Genomic DNA, 22,801 nt, shown 5'->3' on the forward strand with positions numbered 1-22,801 from the left:
CATCCACTATTATCAGGGATGCCAGTAAGAATTGGTCAGGCCTGAAAATCACCTAGAATGAGCTATTTTGTACGAAAAAAAGCCTAAACTATGGTCTGTAAATAACTCGCCAGGGCCCGAATTCAGGCTACTGCCTGAAAACTGGCATCACTGTATTATATAATAAAAGGACTTAGTACTACTTAATTCTAAGTACCATGAAACAGCTCACAAGACCACACGCGAATGAGCATGCTATGTACGCTCCCGTCGTCTCGGTCATCTCGACGATGATGCCAAAGGCGAACGACGAGATAACTTCAGAGAGGATATAGGCGCTGTCTAGGAGGGCCAGATCTGCACCCTTGCCATGGACACCGGTATCGTCGCTGTCTTGGTAGTACAACTAGAAGGGATGGATAAACAGATTTTGATAAGCATGTTAAAGAGCTTATTTCATCAGGGGTGATAGTGAGTACTACCAAAACCCCCCCCCCCCCCCCCCCCCCCCTTGAGTATCCCCTAAAAAAGGGCAGGGGAAGAAAACAAAAAATGGCATTTCACAACATTCCCACCTTTTGAGTAAGAAAATTGGGAGAAAATTGGGAAAAATCAGGAAAATAGGGGTAAAATCGGGAGAAGAAAAAATCTGGAAATTTTCAGGCCTGTTTTATAGAACGAGAATAATAATATTAATAGTGGGTTATCGTAAAGCGCCGATTGTTTGTCAAACTTGACACTCCTGGCGCTCCATACGATTACCCTAGCATTTTATAGCATGGCTGCTAAATAAAAGACCAGATGGTCATGTGATTGCATTGTGAAATCGCTCAGAAAAGGTTGATCATCTAGCATAGATGTACTGCAAGGTTCTGGAATCATCAAAATGATAAGAAATTTGGCCAAGTCTTCATAAAGTTAGAATCACTGTACACAGAAAGATGTATATGGGACTACACACACGTGCGCGACACATGCATTTGTATCTCTCAACAGACAAGAGATACACTAATTTACCAAATATATCAATTAGTAGGCGGTTTCCCGTCAACATTGTTATCATCATGTATTATTCAAAACATATTCTTTCACATGATTGGTAATAAGAGCTTGCATTTCAGTTTTTGAAATTGGGGCGTTTCCAATACTGGTCTTTACCTTTAAGCATTTCAAGGAATTAATACCTGCTTAAAACCACTGTGTGCAAGAAAATGTGGTAAAAGATGTGATGAAAAATGTGATCAACTACTAAATTCCTCTTTCAAATGCATCGGAATTGGATTGTAATGTATGGATTATGGATGTAAAACAACACTGTAATGTCAATTCATAGTGTACATTGTAGCATTGGAAGGTTAATAATTAAAAATCATATTAAACATTAATAATGGCAGAGCCCTCAGGTTAAAACTGAGCTACAGTAAATGTACAGTGTAAGACCATGTCAATATCATAATCATTACTAAACTTACTGTGAACACAAGCAATGTTGAAAAGAAATTGAAATATGCACAACTAGGGACTTTCATTTTGTGGTGATTTTCCCATCACAATTACAAGTACTGTACATTCTTTATTTGTCACAAGTGTTTTCCTTTTTTAATTTTAATTATTATCAATTTCAGTATAAACTTCTCAATTTATAGACATACCTACCATAACCAATTCTGGGGGGTGTTTCACAAAGATCCTAAGTAGAACTTAACACTAAGTTAGACTTAAAAATTATGGACAGCCATTGAAGCCTTAAAATGAAATACATTCAAAAGCAGAAATTCAAGTATTTTAGACTTTTTTATAACTTCCACATCAAGAACATGAAATCTCCTTGATGATAGAAAATATGAATGATTTGAATCAACATTTATGCCTTTCAAAATAACTTTTACAAAATATTTTCAAAGTCGCTAATGGCTTTCCATAATTTTTAAGTCCAACTTAGAGTTAAGTTCTACTTAGGATCTTTGTGAAACACCCCCCTGGTGTTAAAACTACATTGTAGATTCATTATGACAGGTTGCATTCCACAGACTGTGGTGTGACTTGGTGTTAGGGTGTCTACTTTATTTCAAGTAATACTGTGTTATCGGATTCTGCAGTTTCTGTGACTTTGTAGACATTATTTCTAACATTGTTATCTATCTGTTTGTATTTTGGTGGACTCCCCCTTTAAAGCCCCACTGTCCTACTTGTAGCTACTTGCTCCCTCTATATAGAAAACAATGCCTAGTCGGTGACCATCGGTCCCCCATGATCCTCTTTTTCTTATGTTAATTAAGAGCAGAGTTGATGAGATAGCCACCTGTCATTGACCACGCTGTGTGGTCTAATCACTTCCGGCCAAACAAGTACAGCCAGCCTTTAAAGTATCTGGATTTACGGTATACACGTCAACTGAAACTCACTTCTTTTTTCTGATGGTACCCCGTCAGCAACGTGTACGGAACTGTGGTGATAGTAGCATTGGCGAAGCCGGTCAGGCTGGCTAGGAGCAGTGTGAACACGATACCGTCCATGAAGAGCATGACGAAGGTTGCACATGTGAACAGCACCATGCCAAACAGGTAGGTGCGAACAGCCCCCCACCGGGTGATAACGGCCCCTATGACGAGTGAGAACACGGCGGAGATGATGCTATGCAGCAGGAGACCAAAACTTCCCATACGAATACCTTGAGGAGGAAGAGAAGGAGAAAACAAGAGAAAAGAGGGCTAAATTAAGATTAAATTTAAATTCTATTACTATGGTTAAATTGGATTTTTTTTTTATAATCATCAAACATGCAGCTAAGAGCTGAAGTCGTTCAATTCACAGAGTAAAATGACATAAAAGGACAAACTGTACGTGAACATGTACATGTAGGTAATACATTAAAATATATCAATTGAGAACTGAACAAGTACTGTTTATATTTACATGCGATTTATAAATTTCATTTTAAATATAAGACAGCCATCTGTTTTTAGTATTAAAACAGAAATTTGAGATTTGAGAATGAATAATTCAAATACTGGACAGAGGAAATTTACAGAAACATAAACATTTTGCATCGGATTTTAGAATCTTCTAGATTAATCCCAAGTCCACAGATTCCTATCTCTTTAGTACAGAGATATGATAGATAACAAGTTGTGATCAGGAGGCCTGTCCTCATCGGCTCGAGTTTGCCAAATAACCCGCTATTCTAAACTATCCCAATCATATTCCAGATTTCTCAGGATATTTTCTCGACCGAATTATCCAGCTAATTTGCGTCTTCATCAGCCTGTATTTGCAATTAGCCGGATATTTGGTCGAGAAAATATCCCAGGAAATCTTGGTGTTGTTCCAAAATATCCTGGTGTTTGGGAAATAGCGGGCTAATTTGCGCCCGTCCGAGCTACAGTAGTTTGTTTCTTTCATAATCCTTTTTTGTTGTTGTGGGGGGGGGGGGGGGGGGGGGGGGGGGGGGGGGGGTGGTCAATTTATTTGAAAGGCATCCTAAAATTCAGCAGGATAGCCTTTTCTTCTCAGAAATTTGTGGAGTAAATTGCTCAATTCTCGATCCCCCACTGCATTTTTTAAACATTGACTATCCTTGATATGTTCTTATGACTTGACGCATGATCACCATCAAACAATAAAAATCCACAGCAGCTCATACTCTTTTCACACTGGTTTTGCTTAACCCCGTACTTTGCTTAGCCCGTACTATCCTTAACCCCAGACTGTTTTTTGTTCATTTGCTTAGCACCCCAATTGCGGGGTTAGCAGGAGTTAGCACCACAATTGCGGGGTTAGCCCTGCTATTTTGCAGGGTTAGTTGACCCCGTACAATAGGTGGGGCTAGCCCACTTTGGAAAATACGAGTCTGAACAGAAAGTGGAATAGGCTTAACCCCCGACTATAGGTAGGGCTTAGACCCCCCCCCCCCTAACCCCACCTACAGTGTATAGTACAGGGTTAAGCAAAATAAAATAATACAGGGTTAAAGGTAAAGACCAGTTATGGTCATGCGATTGCATTGTGAAAGAAACGTTGTGGAATCGATCAGAAAAGGTTGATCATCTAGCATCTGCAAGGTTCTGGAATCATCAAAATGATAAGAAATTTGGCCCATTTTTCGTAAAGTTACAAGCACTACATGTATACACAGAAAGATGTATATGGGACTACCCTATATCTCTCACAGACCATGAGAGAAACAAATTTACCAAATTAGTAGGCGGTTTCCCGGCAAATTTTTTATCATCATTAGTCAAAACATATTCTCTCACATGATTGGTAATGAGAGCTTCCATTTCATTTGTTGAAATTGGGGCATTTCCAATACTGGTCTTTACCTTTAAGCATTTGTACATGTAGTTTCCACTCTTTCATACATGATGTACAGGTAGTTTTTAAAAGAATCAACATGAAATTGCACTAAACCTCTTTGAAAACTATGATTCTAGGTTGAAAAAGTGTTGACTTAACGCACCCTTAGACTTTTAAAGCCCCTCTGCACTAGTTTGGCCAGGAGGGATTAGACCTCTCTGCATGGTCACTGACAGGTGGTTATCTCATCAAACCAGCTCTCAATTACATAAGAAAAGGGGGACCATGAGGGACCAATGGTCACCGATTAGGCATGGGTTTGCTATAAAATAAGGGCGCGAGTAGCTATAAGTAGTGCAGTGGGGCTTTAAAGATAAACTTGACTTCTGGTAAAAAAAAAATGAATTCTCACAGAATGAAACAAAACTTACACTCAATGTTCAAGATAACAAATAAATGTCATTTGCCAAACAATTTTGTTAGAAAATGTATACTGGTTGCCTGTAATGGTCATAGCAAGATACGGAAATCAAGGTGTACTACATATACATGTAGCCCCGACATCATTTGTGTAGTACTAGTACATCTTTCTGTGTACAGTGCTTGTCACTTTACCAAGACTGGGCCAAATTTATTATGATTTTAATGACTCCAGAACCTTGCAGTAGACACCAATCCTTGCATGCTACAAAAATGTTTGACTTTTTCTGATCCATTCCACACTTTTTCTTTCACAATGCAATCGCATGACCAGAACTCAACTTAATCTAAAAGAAAACTGAGAAATCTAGACCTTATATGATGTATGTATTATTAAGTATCCTTGTTAATAATTTTTGTATGGATTGGCTATAAGCTTGCACCTGTGTTATAAATTAATAGGCAATGAGAGAGGGGATTAATTATCCTTAGTCTAGAATCTAGATGGGATTAGCTCATTGCCAGCAGCTTTCCTAAATCTTTCTTCACACCCCTTTCCACATTGAGACAAAAACAGACAGCGAGAAACAAACACACAAAGAAATGAAATAAAGATAAAATGAATAAATAGATAAATAAATATCCACTTTACCATTTTTCAATAATGAATGTTTGTATGCAAACATTGGACAATTAACAATTTTACAGGGTCACTCTAAATTCAAAATTGTACTGGAATGAGGGAATAACTACCATACATGTAGATCATTTTGTTTTAATTGTAATGTATTGTGTAACGTGTACATGCTTTAGTTTTTCCTGAAATTTTCACTGATCTCTCATTTTCTGTTTTTTAATGATAAAAGCCAACTTGATGCCAGGGTGGACTTGGATTTTAGGTATCTATAAACATCCTCAAAGACTACCCTTTTGTTGTGAAATCTGGTGCACGAAAGCACCAAGGGACTACTAGGGAGCTGATTCCTCCCCAATGTCTTACTTCTTCAACATCGGCATCCCCTTGAAACATTTGTTAGGCCTAAAACAACAAAAAATGGCCAAAACATGGGTCGGTCGGTCGGTCAGAAATATTTTCCTTTTTTTTTCTCCCTCTTTGGGCTGATATTTCTCAGTTTTTAATGCTTTAATATTTTTTCTCTCAAAAATAAACGGTAAAAAAAATTAAAAGCCGACCATAGATTTCAAGATTTTTGGGTCGGACACAAAGGGCAATACAACATCTTTTTTTTTTGTGAAGGGGGGGGGGGGGCCTTTTAGAATGAGATGCATTTCTATATGATATCTAAGATGTTACAATGGTTTCAAGAAACTGGCTCCAGAGCCTTAAAAGACAGAAAACAATCATAGACTTTCTTACCTTCTTCATAAGCTCTTTTGACAAGAGAGCCGTCAACTGCTTCGGGATTGCCACTGAATATCGATTCGCCCATGTAGTCCGTGAAATATAAGCGAAAACCCATCACTGCTGTGCTCGTCATTAGGTGAGCCATCCAGAGCATCTTCATAGCCTTTGGCATCGTCCTTATGCCCTCAAGAGTGCCCTTAATGGGGCTGAGGTCAATCTTTGGTCTAGGAATGCAGGCGAAAAGAGACGAGCACATGGACTTCACACGAATGCATATCCTGGAGGGGACACGATAGGAGAGAGTCTTCTGAGTTGCTGATACCATAAAAGGTACTGATGCAATGGTGGAACCATTTGCAGGCTTTAGTACTGGCTTTCCGTTCAGAGCTGTATGAGGGTTGGCAGAGTTCACTTCGATGATGTCTTCGAGTGAAGCATCAAGTAATGGAGGATCGCGCGCAATGTAAGTCGATAGAATAAAACAGAATGTGAACAGGATGAGCAGTAGAGAGAACAACGTTCTTTCGTGTCCTCCCAAGTAAAAACCCAGGACAGTTTCGCTCCAATTAACTGACACAATCCAGTACCCTAGACACGCACCCAATGACATCATCAGCGAGAATATTCCGAAGCTGCGGTTACGTTGGGTTTCCGTTTTGCAGGGGTCCGACAGGAGTGACTCGATGGGCGTGTAGCATACCTGAGAGCAGAAGTCTAGAAGAATCACACATGCTGCTAGAACGATCAAGCCGAATTGCTTCTCCGGGAAGTAGGGGGTGAAGTAGGGGGTGAAGTAGGCAGTGATCAGTTTCGTGTTTGGAAGAAGGGTCAGCGAAACGATGATTCCTAGTGAGAGTACGGCGATGTAAGGTCGACGACGCCCAAACCGACTTTGGCAACGATCACTTGACGTACCCATTACAGGGAGCAGAAACAGCGCCAGGAACGGTCCCATGGCCATGACGGTGCTCATCCCGCTTTCTGAGAAGCCAGCTTCGAGCAGTAGGGGAGGGAGATAGCTGAAGGCCGCAGACGAGCAGAGTTCGGTTCCTAACGTTATCAGGTTCACCATCGTCAAATACCGATAGCTGAAGATCGAGTTGTCAGTTACAACGGAACCCATCTTGTCAATAATTCTTCCACTCAAAAATAGAATAAACTTAATTCAAAGACTTTTAAAAATCAAATTGAGCATGTCAATAAATAAAAGTTTGCCAAAATATATCTTCTGTAATAAATAAATATTGATTTTTTCTTTTTGCTTCAAAATTGATCTTGTCATCTCTGTTCAAATAATTAAATATTCATCTTTCCCTTTGTGTAGGATCAATAATGACTTTAGCTTCTCTCTTGAAATACAGGCACAGCCTTTTAATACTGCAGGATTTTAGCGAACACACAGTGTATGCACCGTCTTCACATGTATTCAAGAATTCAAAATTTGTGTGGCTGGCCATATCTTCAGAGCACATAGACTACAGTGTGTCCAGAAAGTCAGACAACTGTGGTACAAGGTCATCTTCTTAAGTTGTACAAGGTCATCTTCTATTGGTACAAGGTCATCTTCTAAAGTGGTGCAACAGTCTCTTTTGAAGACAACATCTTACATACAAGTACATGCTACGTGATCTTTTTCACCAAAGTACATGTACAGGCGTACCGGTACATGTGACCAAGAGTTCACTGTTGTAGGGTCAATCACTCAGGTGCATGAACAATGTATCGCCCAACTGCAAGATGAGATGTCCAGGCATCAATGTTTGCAACAGATCTGTATGAACAAGACAAAGGAAAGGGAAACCAAAATGTAAATATTTACATAAACAGTTCTTGTTTATCACTTAAATGATTAAGGAAGATTTCATGAGATACAGATAAGGAGAGGAGAAGCAAAGTGCAACAGGGAGGTGTTTATCAAAGAAAAGAGGTAAATGACATATACTGTACATGTATGTCAAGTATTCACCCAACTTGGAGGCTGTTCACACCGGCAGAGATAGCGCGCGCTAGACCGCGCTATCTCTGTGGTTTGGAAGTTACAACGTCGTTTCGGTCCGCCAAACAGCGAGCCACGGCAAGCCAAAACGGCGTGCCACTGGAGCACCTCTTGGGGGTGGTCCACGAGAGATAGCGCGGTCTAGCGCGCGCTAGAAAAAAGGGGGTGCTACGATAGACTGCGCTCATTGCGGTGTGAACAGCCTCTTGGATTCAAGAAAATATTTCCATTGGTGGCTAATACACTGTAGACCGGTAACCAATACATTCAAATATTATGCATACTTTTAAAGCAAAGGAACTTGATAACCTGAAAACTTGCCCAAGGCTTGTCTGACATAGCAACATGTAATATATGCAGACAGGATTCCAAGCGCTGCAGTTCATTCATTAATATAAGGTTAATGGAATATTAAACTCATCACAAGGTCCCTTGGAAAGAAACATCCATAAAACTACATGTACATGTATGTTTAATAACCGGCCTGTTGGTTTGAGATAATGTACATTGTAAGTACTACAGCTTTAATGTACAAATCCCCTGCCTGGATATTTGTTCACAAAAAATAACACATGTAGCCTCCAGACAGTAGATGCCCCAGAAGTTTGGTTGTCATGGGCGATACCAAAGAGTTGAAATTGATCCACATTGATCGCAAGTCCTCCATCCATCTCAAACGCATCACAAACAGAAAATATTTGAATTATTTCGCCCTTACAAAATCTGGGTCCACCTCTGAACAAGTTCATAATGTTCAGTAGACAACTCCGAATTATTAAGAGAATTATACAATTTCCTTCATCTTTTGAGTACTGAGTTAATTGCAATAGATTTTTACATGTGATGAATTAATCATATCTGTCATTAAAGACAAGTGCAGTTGTTGTCACCCTTGCCAATATCTTAAATGTAAGACACACATTACGATTCTACTCAGCAATAATTATAATTATCAGGCGTTCATAATAATAATCATTTGATGATTATACTATCAGACCATATGGACAGAAGGGCCGATACACAAAATGGACATTAGACAAACTGGGCATTGGAACGCCTGGAAATGAAACTAAAAGATCAAATGTGTAGTGGACTTGTAGGAAATTAGCCTAAATGGAAGTGAGACAAAATTTCATGTTCTTGATGTGGAATTTACGAAAAGTCTAGAATACTTGATTTTTGATTTTGAATATATTCCTGAATATATAAGCCTGAATCCAATGACCATATATGCGCTATATAAGAACGAGCTATTATTATTATAAAAGGCTACAGATGGCTCTCCATAATTTTTAAGTCCAACTTAGAGTTAAGTTCGACTTAGGATCTTTGTGAAATACCCCCCCTCCCCCCCCCCCCCCCCCTCCCCCCCCAGGTCTCATACAGACTTTAAAAGAGCCCCCGTGGAGCCCCTGGATATGGTCCAGGAATCCTTTGTGACTGTGGGGTCTCCCTTTTTATCTATTCTCCATGTAGTATATCAATTACTGTGATCATTTGTGCAGTATTTGGTTGTAAGCAAATATTAACTGGCCTTAGCGTGAAATTGCTTTTTGACGTGATTTTGCTTTACAATGTAGGTTTGTACGTGAATGCACCTCAATGAAATTCATTACACATAAATATACCAGTACATGTAATTTCAGTACCGTATCTACATTGGGGGACTTGTGTATGTTTACCAAAAAGATTGCCAAGGACAAACTGCGCTATAGATATCTTCAATTCTGTTGTTGCCATGAAAAAAATGTTTTGAGTTTGATGGTACATTACTGTACCTACACTGGCTTTCACAAGTGATTCCAACTTTTCCAAGTAATAGTAGATTATCATTGAGACATCGACTCAAATTCAATGTTCTGGACTGAGTAAAGGAAGTGGATATGATTAATGAAAATCTGGTTTGTAGACAAATTTGTAAAAGAAAGATTGTTGACAAACTGAAGCACATACAGAGTGAGTCAAAAAAAAGTTTACACCTAGAAAATTGCTAATTATTTAAAAAATCCTCGATGAACATTAAACTGTTATATGTCTTATGAAAGAGTGTTTTATCCCAAATCATTTGGTACCATTTTTGTGTGGTGTATGTTCACGCTTGGATGAACAGGAGACAATGTTTGCGAGAGTGCAAAAATCGATTTGCGCCAAAGTTGCCTATGTGATGTTTGAAAAACAATTGGGATTTGGGTATTAATTCGGTCTTTGCAGATCCAAAGAACACCCATAACAAAATTAATCATGCCACACATATCAAATATCGAATATCAAATATCATTTGTGCACGTGTGTGTGACTTTGCCCTTTGCCAAAAAAATATCCAATGTATTTCATTTGATACATTCAATCCATTCTCTCACTCCGCTTATCCCAACATAATACATACTGAAGGCATCACTTTGGCGCAAGTCGATTTTTGCACTCTCGCAAACAATGCCACCTGTTCATCCAAGCGTGAACACATACCACACAAAAATGGTACCAAATGATTTTGGATAAAACACTCTTTCATAAGATGTATAATAATTTACTGTTCATATATGATTTTTTAAATAATTAGCAATTTTCTAGGTGTAAACTTACGGTATACACAATAGGCCCATTGAAATTGCAGTAAAACTCATTTGAACGATTTAATTCCTTTTTTACACAACTGGACAAACAAAATACCTGTTGATGTTAAAACTGTTAATTCTTTGTTTTGTTATGTTTCGTTTTTGTTTTGTTGTGGCTTTTTTTTTGGTGAGTTGTGCGCATGCACTACTTGTCGCTGAGGGAGGAGATTAACGTGGGCGAAAAATTGAATAATTCACATATACATGTACCCTGCGAAAACTGGCGGAGTTTCAGCCAGCTAGCTTTTCAAAAAACCAAACTCCAGAGGTGGATTTTTGGATTTGGATTTTTTTTTTTCATCCTGTTTTAATATGGGTAGTTGCCTATATATACATGTAGCAACTTCCACAAAAAAATGGAACGTGAGAAAAAACAATGCTTTTGGCTAATACAGTGTAAATACTCCTAAATGTAGACTACCTTGCACACTTTGATCACCTAACTGTCTCAAACAAGTCCAACATTTACTTCCTCTTTTTTGTACATGAGAGGCTAATTTGTATCTTTAAAAGATCTAATTCTGCAAAGACTAGATAACAAAAGGAGCTAAAAAAATGTCATGGTACTTTTCAAATCTACTCTTTTAGTACCTTGTACATGTTTTCAAACAGCCTCCAACAATTTGCATTCAACAAAACAATTTTGACATGAACTGTAAAGTGTTAAAAAAAGGAAGAAATTTTTCAGTGTAAATCATCTTTCTTGGTTTCTTTCTATCTATTGATTCTATTCCATTTCATTATGGGTCTGTTATGCATCATCTTTTATTAGGATCCGGTATTAAAGTTTGTTTCAGATTCTGAAACAAAAATCCTGGATTTAGCTCATGCAGCAATGATAATTATAAACTTTTAGGTCAGTCAGGAACTCCATGAGTTTTACAAGCCGATCGCCTGTCTGATTATCAAGACAATTATGATTGGAAATCAAAACCAAATCTGGTGTTTTCCTAACGGTTTTCATAACACTACAGTCTATTGGGGAAAATGAATATGGTGAAACCGGTCACTCAAAGATTTTTAATTTTTTGAGGCACTTCTTTAAAGGTACTATGTCCCTTTTGCAGCCAACCTCAAATTCTGTAGAACTTTGCAGGAATTATGAATATGTCATGTATGTCCTATCTGTGAAATGTAAACGTTAGCAGTGTCCTCATATTCAAATTATGCAAGGAAACCCGTTTACTTGCTAGACTTCACTGTCAGACACTATTGAGTGACTGACTGGCTTTTTTCTTCTTTGGTAATAACATACAGTACATGAAAAGAGTTGTAAAGGGTACATGAGCATTTGTCTACATCAATAACCCACTTCTTGTGATGACCAAGACTAAACTGATTGAATCTTTGCGCAGCATAAAACGTATGACCATTCGGTACAATTGTCTGAAAATCAAGACTATTACTTTTGGGCTATATAGCCCTAAAGTTGAATTTAACTTTTTCATTTTTTGGCCTGCAAATGGGACATAGTACCTTTAATAACCATTTTGAATTGAAGCGCAACTTTTTTAGAGCTTCAATATTACACCATATCACAGTCACTGATACCACGTACACTGTACATATAGGGCCGGCCGTGCATCTCAAATTTAACACTGTTAAACGATGCCTTTATAAAAGAAAGAAAGATGAATTACACCTTACTAATTTAACCTCCTCTTCACAATCACTCAGTTTAAGAGCAAGGTTTCGGAAGTCAAGATGGATGCCAGCATATACATGTATGTAATTCTACTGGTACTCATATTTATTGACAGTTGTGTGATAGGTTACACAATACCAGTATTAAACTCGGCAGTTTGTAATGCCGACATACCCTGCCTTTTGCAGCAATTTCAAAGAAATTCCGACCTAGTACTAAACATGTACACTGTACCTGCAATATGTTTTACATCTTTAGCTTTCCACAGAAGCATACCGGTAATTGTTAGTGAAAGATCAAATTTCCAACAATGATGTGTGTGACTGTATACCGTATTTGCCGGCGATAAGGCCGCAGCGCCGCATAGGCCGCACCCCCGATTTTGACTTTTAAAACATTATTATTTTTATTAAATAACCCTTACAGAAAAGGATTTATTTTAAGAGCTACATGTAATTAAATTGATGAAATTGTTCCTCACGTTGGCAACAATAAATACATTCCTTTTATTTCTACATTGTTAATATTGTTATATCGTCTGCCTTACTGCAATAGGGCCTGAAACTGATTGTTGGGGTTATTGAGTTAATATTAACATCACCTTGTACATGTAGATAAAATTCTCTTTAATATGACGTGCTTCACTTGTTGAACTTCGATTTATTTATGAAGATAATTATGAATTTGAAAAGGCCCTAACACGTATCGGATCTTTTTCCTTATGCCAAAAGGGCCTTAACCTACACAGCAAAAATGTTATCAATGACAGATTATTTCGTTATTTCTATTTAATTTAATAAATATCAACAGAAACACCATTAAAAAATTGATTAGTCTATAATAGACACAATATACTAGAATATTAACTGAAAGTATATCACTATGTCTAAGTTATATGTAGCTGTGGATGCATGAAATGCGACTGACTCATAAAGTACATGTACATGTACGCAGATGTCAAGGTACGGGACTGTAATGAAAATAAGCAACGAAAAAGGTGTCCTAAATATACAATCTCTAAAAAAAAAAAATCCTTCACCGAAAGCTGTATTCAGATATCAAAAATATTTTGCCTAAGATTTTAATTAATCAGTTTTCATGATTCAGTAGCCTTATAGCAGGGGCTTTCTGGCAAACCAGAGGTGTGGCGAAACAAGAAAATTTCTTTATGCCAGAAGGGCGCTCACTACAATAACGGCAGGATAGGGCCCTTTTGGCATAAATACGCTATATTACGCTATAATTACGCTATAATTACGCTATATACTATATTCAAGCCAAATGCCAAAAAAGTCCATAACATGTTGTTTGCACATAGCATGAAAACTTCTAATTTAAAACAAATTTAATACATTTCATGTAAAGCTGAATAACTTAACACAGGGAATAATTTTCCTCAAATTTTTTGATTAGCAATTTCAGCCGATGGATGAATATTTAAAATGAAATTCTGTACATTTCTATGGAAGAAAACTGCTACACAAAAGATATTTTGTATAGCAGTCATGCAAAAATGCATAGCAAATTGCGATGCGATACCAGGAAAATTATTCCCTGTAACATATTTATGGAAATTGACTTCAAAAACAAAAAAATGACCACAAACTTTTGATTTTTAGAGAGGCCAAAACATTATCTTGCAATGGCCAAAAGCGGTTAAGGCCTTTCATAAGGATTCATAAGGACAAAGATATATTCATTTTTTTTCAGTTCCTACATGTACATATAGCATCAAACGAAAATGGATGCATTATTTGCAGAAATGTGTGCCCTATCTACATTGTATCTGGCATACCGTTTCTTTAAAATGGCTCTAAATCAAAACTTATTGTGCCAAAACCATAACATGTGGAATGACTAGGGGCGTTCACATCTACAGACAAAAGTAACGATTTAAAAACAATTTTTGCATCGCGATCCAATATTAGTGTTTTTTGGCATACGTGCACTGTGTGGACAGAATAATTTCACTAACCGATTTGCATTGCTATCCAATTCACAGTAAGCCTTGCGCTTTTTCAGAATAATCGTGATAGTTTGCAGGCGCTTGGTGTGTGAATGATTTTGAATATAAAAAATCAATTCATTTAATCCCAGGATTCCAAGCGTGCATACAACGTCGAGAATTCTCCGTGTGTGAAAGAGGATTAAGATTCAGACATTTTAATACATGTAAGCATTAAGCACAAAAACAAAATCAATTCATTTAATCCCAGGATTCCAAGCATGCATACTGTACATGTACATCATCGAGAATTCTCCGTGTGTGAAAGAGGATTAAGCATTAAGCACAAAGTTTAAAGGAAACATATTGCAAGTTTACATGTTAAAATGTTTTGGGCTACATGTACATGTACCTTACATGTATATGGACAAAATCAGTCTTTACTCTTTAGCTCATTTTGGTTTGGCTGGACAACAGGGGGGTGTTTCACAAAGACTAAGATTGACTATAAAATAAGTTAGACTCGAACTATGGCAGGCTATTCATGCCATCGATTGCTCTCAACATTATGAACTTTAGATAATACTTTTTCCTTCAATAATGAATTATCCAAAAACGTAAATCCTGTAGATTTGTGACCATGATTTGTACATCCCCTGAGAGACCAATGCCAGCATAATGGTGAGAGCAAACAGTGGCATGAACGGCCTGCCACAGTTAAATCCATCTTAAACTTTGTGAAACATCCCCCAGATTTCTGTGTTAACCAGGGCACTGGTAGAAAAACTGTTGACATGTCCTTACAAAATAAACACAAGTATAGTAAATATATAAATGCAGAACCTCTTGTTTTAAACAAAGTGCAATACCATATTTTATTGATCTTCTTTAATAATAATCACTGATTGTTATAAGTTTTTCTATTCAAACCCAATTCCTTATGTTTTTTTATTTGAACAGTCTTTTTAACCAGACCAATATGTTATCTCTCATGGTTTCGTTGTACGATAATGTAGATATATTTTTCTGGCAGCTTTGGTTGCCAGCTGCTTGCGGGGAGCCTTCCCTCCTGTATATGATACGCTCGCAAATCTACAGGAGGGAAGGCTCCCCGCAAGCAGCTGGCAACCAAAGCTGCCAGATATTTGTTTCTATTTATATGTATCCTCGATCATTGTAAGCACATACATTTCAGCTTTTTAGCTGCAGCATGTGCATCATTGTACTGTTTTTCGAAATAAAACCTTGAATTGAATTGAAAAACCATTTCACGAAACAATCATAAGTCATCCAAGGAAAGCTTCTAGGGGCTGCTTCAAGGGATTACAAGCTCCAAGTTCAAGTAAAAGTTAAAGGTAAAGACCAGTTATGGTCATGTGATTGCATTGTGAAAGAAACGTTGTGGAATCGATCAGAAAAGGTTGATCATCTAGCATCTAGCATCTGCAAGGTTCTGGAATCATCAAAATGATTAGAAATTTGGCCCATTCTTCGTAAAGTTACAAGCACTATACACAGAAAGATGTATATGGGACTACCCTATATCTCTCACAGACCATGAGAGAAACAAATTTACAAAATATATGAATTAGTAGGCAGTTTCCCGGCAAATTTTTTATCATCATGTATTAGTCAAAACATATTCTTTCACATGATTGGTAATGAGAGCTTCCATTTCATTTATTGAAATTGGGGCGTTTCCAATACTGGTCTTTACCTTTAAAAGGAATGTTAATTTCATACACTTGTTTCAATGGGAAGTCGGTGAACGACTATGAAACTATGAAATTCTCTGAATTATGCGATGATTCAACTTTAGGGGAACCAGGCGTTATATTCTGAAAATAACTTTATCTCTTACACATGTAATAAGAAAAGTGATTGTATTTGTAAAATCAAAGTGCAGTGGAACAAACACTTAACATTGCTGCTTTTTGGACTCTGTGGAGACATTAACCAACGAACATTGAGAGCTGTCCTTTTTAAATTTTGATTTGTTAAATAACAATTACATTAGTTTACTATTAGAGATTATATTACTTTCAAAATAACACCCCTGTCGTTGTTTTCATCACATGGAGCTCTTTAAATCTTTTTAAGAGCAATTCAAAAAGCTTTTGGCAGTTACAACACCCAAAATTCCTGTATTTTTTTCAACTGACATTAACTTGACTGTACCTGTCATTTTCAAACAATGTAAAGCACATGCCTCAGACTTTGTTTTGGGTACAAACAATAATACTCATTCAGTAAATGCTCATACATGTACATGTACATGTATGTAGATCTATCAACGCGAAGACTTGTATCTTTTCTCTTAATCAAAATCTACACATCTCTTACACTTGATCCTTGCCTTTGAATAAACCTGATAACAATTCCATTGTCTGTCTGAGTATTAATAGACGATACACAATTTTTTTTCGAAGGGGGTCGGGATTGAACTCTTTACAGTCTACATACACACATCGGAGCTACATGCATCAACCACAACAGTTTATCTGAATTCTTCCCCCCCCCCCCCCAAAAAAAAAAACAACAACAACAACAACAACAACAACAAAAAAATAATAATAATAATAATAATAATTTAAAAAAATCATATTTTTGATTAGTACTTTTCTCTTTGCTAGACTGTGTTCGTTGACATTTTGAAGAATTATGCACCAGTACATTTTACAAACATTTTGTTGAATATATGCAAGAGTTCATCATGAATGATCGCTCAATGAACCAATACATGTAAGTGGCATTGTATTTTGTATGGACCATTGGTTGAATGATACGTAATATTATGTCACACCAGAGATTTTGACATGTCCTGCTTTAAACAGGTGACGCACTTTATACATACATGTAACCAACACACACACAGCATTGCAGACACATAAAATAGCGAAATCAACGAACATCTCAGAATAAATTTCCAGTTTGAACCTTAAATATGATGAAAATGAGAATTGTTCAAACTTAAAAAATTGTTTTTTTTTAACTTAAACTTAAGTGAAATACTGAAATGAAAAAATCACAAAGAGGGTTTAACTGAAATATCATAATTTTGGTATAGAAAAAAACTGAAAATTGCAAGCTTGCTCCTCGCACAAATATCTTAGAGCATTGAGTGAATGGAGAACAGCAATAGCCAATCTGAAGGGCCCATGTGGCCTGGGCTAGGCTAGGCGCCAACTTACGAAAATGAGGCTGAGATCGGATCTGCACATGCGCTAATTGTAAGCTAAACTAGATCTAGATCTAGTCTAGTTCTACGTGCCGAGCTAGCAGTAGAAAGCTGTAGAAACACTGTCAACAGAATCTTGATTTCAAAAGATACACACAAAATAGGGCCTAGAATGTAAGATCTAGTAGTACTAACTCCAGGAAGCTCCGAAGCCTATGGCGTCGGCGTTGGAGCTTCCTGGAGTACTACATGTACATGTACATGTAGTACTACTTGTACTAGACCCTAGACTAGATCTAGACCTAGCCTACATCATTAACTAGGTATGTTACAAAAAAATTAAATCTCAGAATTCAAGCTAATTCAAGCTCTTGCTTTACATCTACTAGCTTCTACTTCTACGTCGGTACTTGACAGGATCCATCAGTCAGGATATAACGTCAAGGTTGAAATGTCTGGCAAGGTGCTCTTGGTCATTGCAGTCAGTTGGTGTACTATTATGTGCAGAGTGCAAGTAACAAAAATTCTCAGTCATCAATGGCGTTTCAAGAATATGGAATATGGAAGGTTTCTGCTGATTGCAGAAACCAAGATATCTAGAGGAAGCATGTACCATGCAGCAACTGTCCGTGGGAAATAAGAGTGTTTGTAAAGCTCAGTACGGGCAGTGATTAGCTTGAATTTATTTGGGTGGAATTGCCTGGTGTTGCTCCGGGTCAAAGGTGTGACAAACTGATCTGGATTTATTGACTACAGAACTTTTATTTGATGCCTCATTCATCCTAATAGCCCCAGTAATACGAAAGTTATGCCAATTTTAAACGCCCGGAAATCCTGCATGTAATTGCTTTGTATTTCTTTGTTTTTACAGGTAAATACAAAAGTTGTGATCTCAAATGTGACCTAAAGATTCTTATTCATTACAAAAAGAATCGCCAAAAAATGTAGACTTAAATATGCGAAAAACGCTTATCGGGCTGTCATTTTTGCATGACATTTCACATTCCTCTTAAAAAAAACATATTTCTCATCCATAGATTCCGCTGAAATTTCACCAAAAGCAAATTCACATGTTAACCAATCATCCTAGGCTAGTGAGTCAACAATAATCCACAATAATCAGACAGGCGCTGACCATAAGAGCACAGCTCCTCACATCAACCTACCTCACCCGAACCCGTCTCTCCAAGATTAAGAAAGCAACAAACACAAAAGGCGCATCTTCATCATCTCGAGATTGCCAAATATCTCGAGATTGCCAAATAGCCCGCTATTTGGGAAATAATCCTGAAGTAACAAATCGTGTCTTCACTATCTCGAAATTCGACCTCGAAACTTGAAACTCGCCCTTGAAAAATTAGCTCGAGATATTTTGCTCAGCGTTAGCGTGTATTGCGAATCTAGGTCTAGTGAAGACGCACGGGACAAATAGCTGGATATTTTGCCAAATGGTAGGATATTTTGCAAACTATCCCAAGATATCTTGGGATATTATCCCGACCAACTATCCAGCTAATTTGCTACTTCGGTCTCATGAAGACGCAAATTAGCTGGATAGTTTGCGATCGGGATAGTTCAAATAGCTGGATATTTGGCAATCTCGAGATAGTGAAGACGGGCCTAAAGTGTCCTGTCTGCAATCTTGAGGAGGATACCGTAGTTCACGTTGTGGCTGCCTCCTGCCTGCTCGACTACAGTACTGTCAACCTACTGGAAGACCGTACCGACAGAGCCAGTAGACTCCTGCATAATGCCCTTGACTCTGCACCAAATACACCATTGCTCAACAGCCAGGACCCCTCCCATCTGACTTGCGCTATTCTCTTGCCTTGTGATCCATCCCTTCCCCACACTCAATGATTCTATTTTAAAGATGACACTTCACGATCTTTACAAAATTCATGCCCATCGCCTGCACTCCATATCCACCAACTAAGGATTTTATAACATATTTACAGCTGCCTACTACTTCGATTGCGATAAACTCGCTGATCTCCGAAAAGCCGAGGGACAACAACAGAGAGAGAGAGTCTAGATTATACCTTTTTTCTCTTCCTGAATGCGAGATTAGGGTAGACTACATAATGGCAATAAACAAAGCTCTTGCAGCAAAACAAACTGCTGAAAACATAAATCATAGATCTAGAAAGTTTAGTATGAAATGAAAGATAACAATGCCATTCTTCTCATCCAATACAATTACAAATCATGAAACAAAAATCTAATCAGCCCATCAAAAGATCACATTTGCATAGCCTGGTCTAGACCGAAAGCTTCAGTCTCTATAATCGTCGGTTGTTCCACTGAGACTACGTCTGGCTCCACTAGACCTCCGGTTATAGAGACTGAACGATCGCCTATACCATCGTATGTTGAAGATATCACGGCTAGAGTTTAGCCGCTAGGCCCCTCCCACAAACATGACAAACTTGCCACGGCCGTATTGTTATGCCCCCAAAATCCCCCAAAATGTCATTTTACCTCGTCCATATCCAATTTTAAATTAGGCCTAGGCTATAATACATCGGTTCCACTTACTAACTTGATTGAAATAATCCGTTTAATGGTCCCTTTTAAGGAAATTATGGGTCAAAATCGACATCCATGTTAAAAATCTTGCAAGCCGTGTTAAACTCTCGCTGCCGTCAATCTCATCCCTTCTAGTCTACGCCGAAGGCAAAATGATTATGAAGGAAAAACTGTGATAACGCCATTACGAACGTGTAGATGGCGCACAGTTTTTCCTCCATAATCATTTTGCCTTCGATTTCAATCAAGTTAGTAAGTGGAACCGATGTAGTATAGCCTAGGCCTAATTTAAAATTGGATATGGACGAGGTAAAATGACATTTTGGGGGATTTTGGGGGCATAACAATACGGCCGTGGCAAGTTTGTCATGTTTGTGGGAGGGGCCTAGCGGCTAAAATCTAGCCGTGATATCTTCAACATACGATGGTATAGGCGATCGTTCAGTCTCTATAACCGGAGGTCTAGTGGAGCCAGACGTAGTCTCAGTGGAACAACCGACGATTATAGAGACTGAAGCTTTCGGTCTAAGCCTGGTCATGCTGGTAGGTAGACCGAAAGCTTCAGTCTCTATAATCGTCGGTTGTTCCACTGAGACTACGTCTGGCTCCACTAGACCTCCGGTTATAGAGACTGAACGACTGCCTATGCCAGCCTGTGTTGAACTTATTCCGCTAGATTTTAGCCGCTAGGCCCCTCCCACAAACTTGCCACGGCCGTATTGTTATGCCCCCAAAATCCCCAAAATGTCATTTTACCTCGTTCATTTCCAATTTTAAATTAGGCCTAGGCTATAATACATCGGTTCCACTTACTAACTTGATTGATATAATCCGTTTAATGGTCCCTTTTAAGGAAATTATCGGTCAAAATCGACATCCATGTTGAAAATCTTGCAAGCCGTGTTAAACTCTCGCTGCCGTCAATCTCATCCCTTCTAGTCTACGCCGAAGGCAAAATGATTATGAAGGAAAAACTGTGCGCCATCTACACGTTCGTAATGGCGTTATCACAGTTTTTCCTTCATAATCATTTTGCCTTCGGCGTAAACTAGAAGGGATGAGATTGACGGCAGCGAGAGTTTAACACGGCTTGCAAGATTTTCAACATGGATGTCGATTTTGACCGATAATTTCCTTAAAAGGGACCATTAAACGGATTATATCAATCAAGTTAGTAAGTGGAACCGATGTATTATAGCCTAGGCCTAATTTAAAATTGGAAATGAACGAGGTAAAATGACATTTTGGGGGATTTTGGGGGCATAACAATACGGCCGTGGCAAGTTTGTGGGAGGGGCCTAGCGGCTAAAATCTAGCGGAATAAGTTCAACACAGGCTGGCATAGGCAGTCGTTCAGTCTCTATAACCGGAGGTCTAGTGGAGCCAGACGTAGTCTCAGTGGAACAACCGACGATTATAGAGACTGAAGCTTTCGGTCTATCTAGCTGGTAGGCTATTCAAATGGTCTCCAATATAGTTGAATAGCTAACTTAGGCCCATGGCAGTGCAGTGCAGCTGCAGTGCATGCCGATTACCGGGTGCATATTAAAAATTCTAAACCAGTCAGTGAAAATTTAGTCTACCTCACTATTTTGAAGGACTGTAACCCTAACTTGCACCTGTAATCATCTGTATCTCGATCTCGCTCGTCGGGTGTCCGTCGAAGATGATAACCCCAGCCCCCAGGCCCAGCACAAGGGCAAGGGCCCCGCCACTCGATTGGTCTTGTCGTCTGCGACGCGTGTAGATATATACTGTGTACGTACCTGCCACTTGCTAGCTGAGCTGTCTAACTGTAAGAATAAGACTGCAGAACCTAGTATAAACCGTCGGCAATTCTCCTGATGATATTTTTAAGTGTTCGATCTTCATCGGTTTTCCATTAAGAGGACCATTTTTTGCTTAGGCTGGTATTTATAGCTGGTCAATAGATACGTGGCGAGATGTACGGGTACCATGTTGTTTGTTGTTATGATGCGCCGGTACAGCCGGAAACCGTACTCGTTTACGTTTAGATAGAGGGCGCGTGATTGAAATCTCTAGTGTGCGGATGAAGCGATGGGTATAAAATTGTTACGGAACCAAAACGTTCATACTAAGTTACTTTTATCCAAGTTTAAGATATTTGAATAAAATCATAAAATCGGGCAAGTAATAAGGAAGTTAAAGCTTTTTGAAATGACTAGTCACTAGAGGGCGATATTCAATTTGATGACATCATTTGTGGACAACTCTCTATGCCTTTTGTACATATCAAATTTCACAGTTCTTTCGTTTTCTTCGTATTTGTGTTCTTGATCCGACTTCATATGGTTATTATTCGCAAGACTGGCCATCAATAATACATACATATATAAATAGAAAACGAAGTAAATGAGACAACCGCATATGAGACAAAAATAAATTTATTGAATTCTCGCTCAAACGGCTTCATCAGGAATTGATGAATTTATTCAATTTATTCAATCAAATAACAGCATCATAGAAATGCAAAGCCGCAGCGTTAAAAAGCAAAGAGCTAAATGTTAAGCGCGAAGCGCAAAAGTGCAAAAAAAAAGTAGAGAGTGGAAGAGAGAGATAATAAGAGCCAGAGAGGATACAGGCGCGTAGCCAGGGGGCAGTGGGCGCGGTCGCCCCCCCCCCCAAAAAAAAAAACCGCCGCCCCAAAAAAGAGAAAGAGAGAGAAAGAAGAAAGGAAGAGGACGTAGGAAGAAAAAGGATTAATTAAGAGTCGAGAACAGTATACAACGAATCCTCTTCTTTCTCTAATAATTTAATGAAACGTCAAAGCTTCCGCGCTTCGCGCGGGAAGGGGGGGGGCTGAATTTAGAC

General features: G+C 38.3%; 1 protein-coding gene across 2 annotated transcripts; it reads right to left on the reverse strand.

Annotated features, from left to right (window-relative positions):
* LOC576724 (solute carrier family 45 member 3) lies at positions 1-21,954 on the reverse strand. 2 transcript variants are annotated; one of them, XM_030989220.1, is made up of 4 exons: positions 21,736-21,954; positions 6,074-7,832; positions 2,385-2,650; positions 1-385 (listed from the first exon to the last, which is right to left on the reverse strand). In XM_030989220.1, the coding sequence occupies exons 2-4, from the start codon at positions 7,182-7,184 to the stop codon at positions 179-181; spliced, it is 1,584 nt and encodes a 527-aa protein (XP_030845080.1). In that variant the 5' UTR covers positions 7,185-7,832; positions 21,736-21,954; the 3' UTR covers positions 1-178. The 2 variants fall into 2 exon arrangements, with proteins under 2 accessions (XP_030845080.1, XP_030845081.1); XM_030989221.1 differs by lacking the exon at positions 21,736-21,954 and adding an exon at positions 21,553-21,692.
* Between the last annotated feature and the right edge of the window lie 847 nt (positions 21,955-22,801).

The sequence above is a fragment of the Strongylocentrotus purpuratus genome, unplaced genomic scaffold (genome assembly GCF_000002235.5).
Source record: "Strongylocentrotus purpuratus isolate Spur 01 unplaced genomic scaffold, Spur_5.0 spur5_scaffold_18, whole genome shotgun sequence".
NCBI classification, from domain to species: domain Eukaryota; kingdom Metazoa; phylum Echinodermata; class Echinoidea; order Camarodonta; family Strongylocentrotidae; genus Strongylocentrotus; species Strongylocentrotus purpuratus.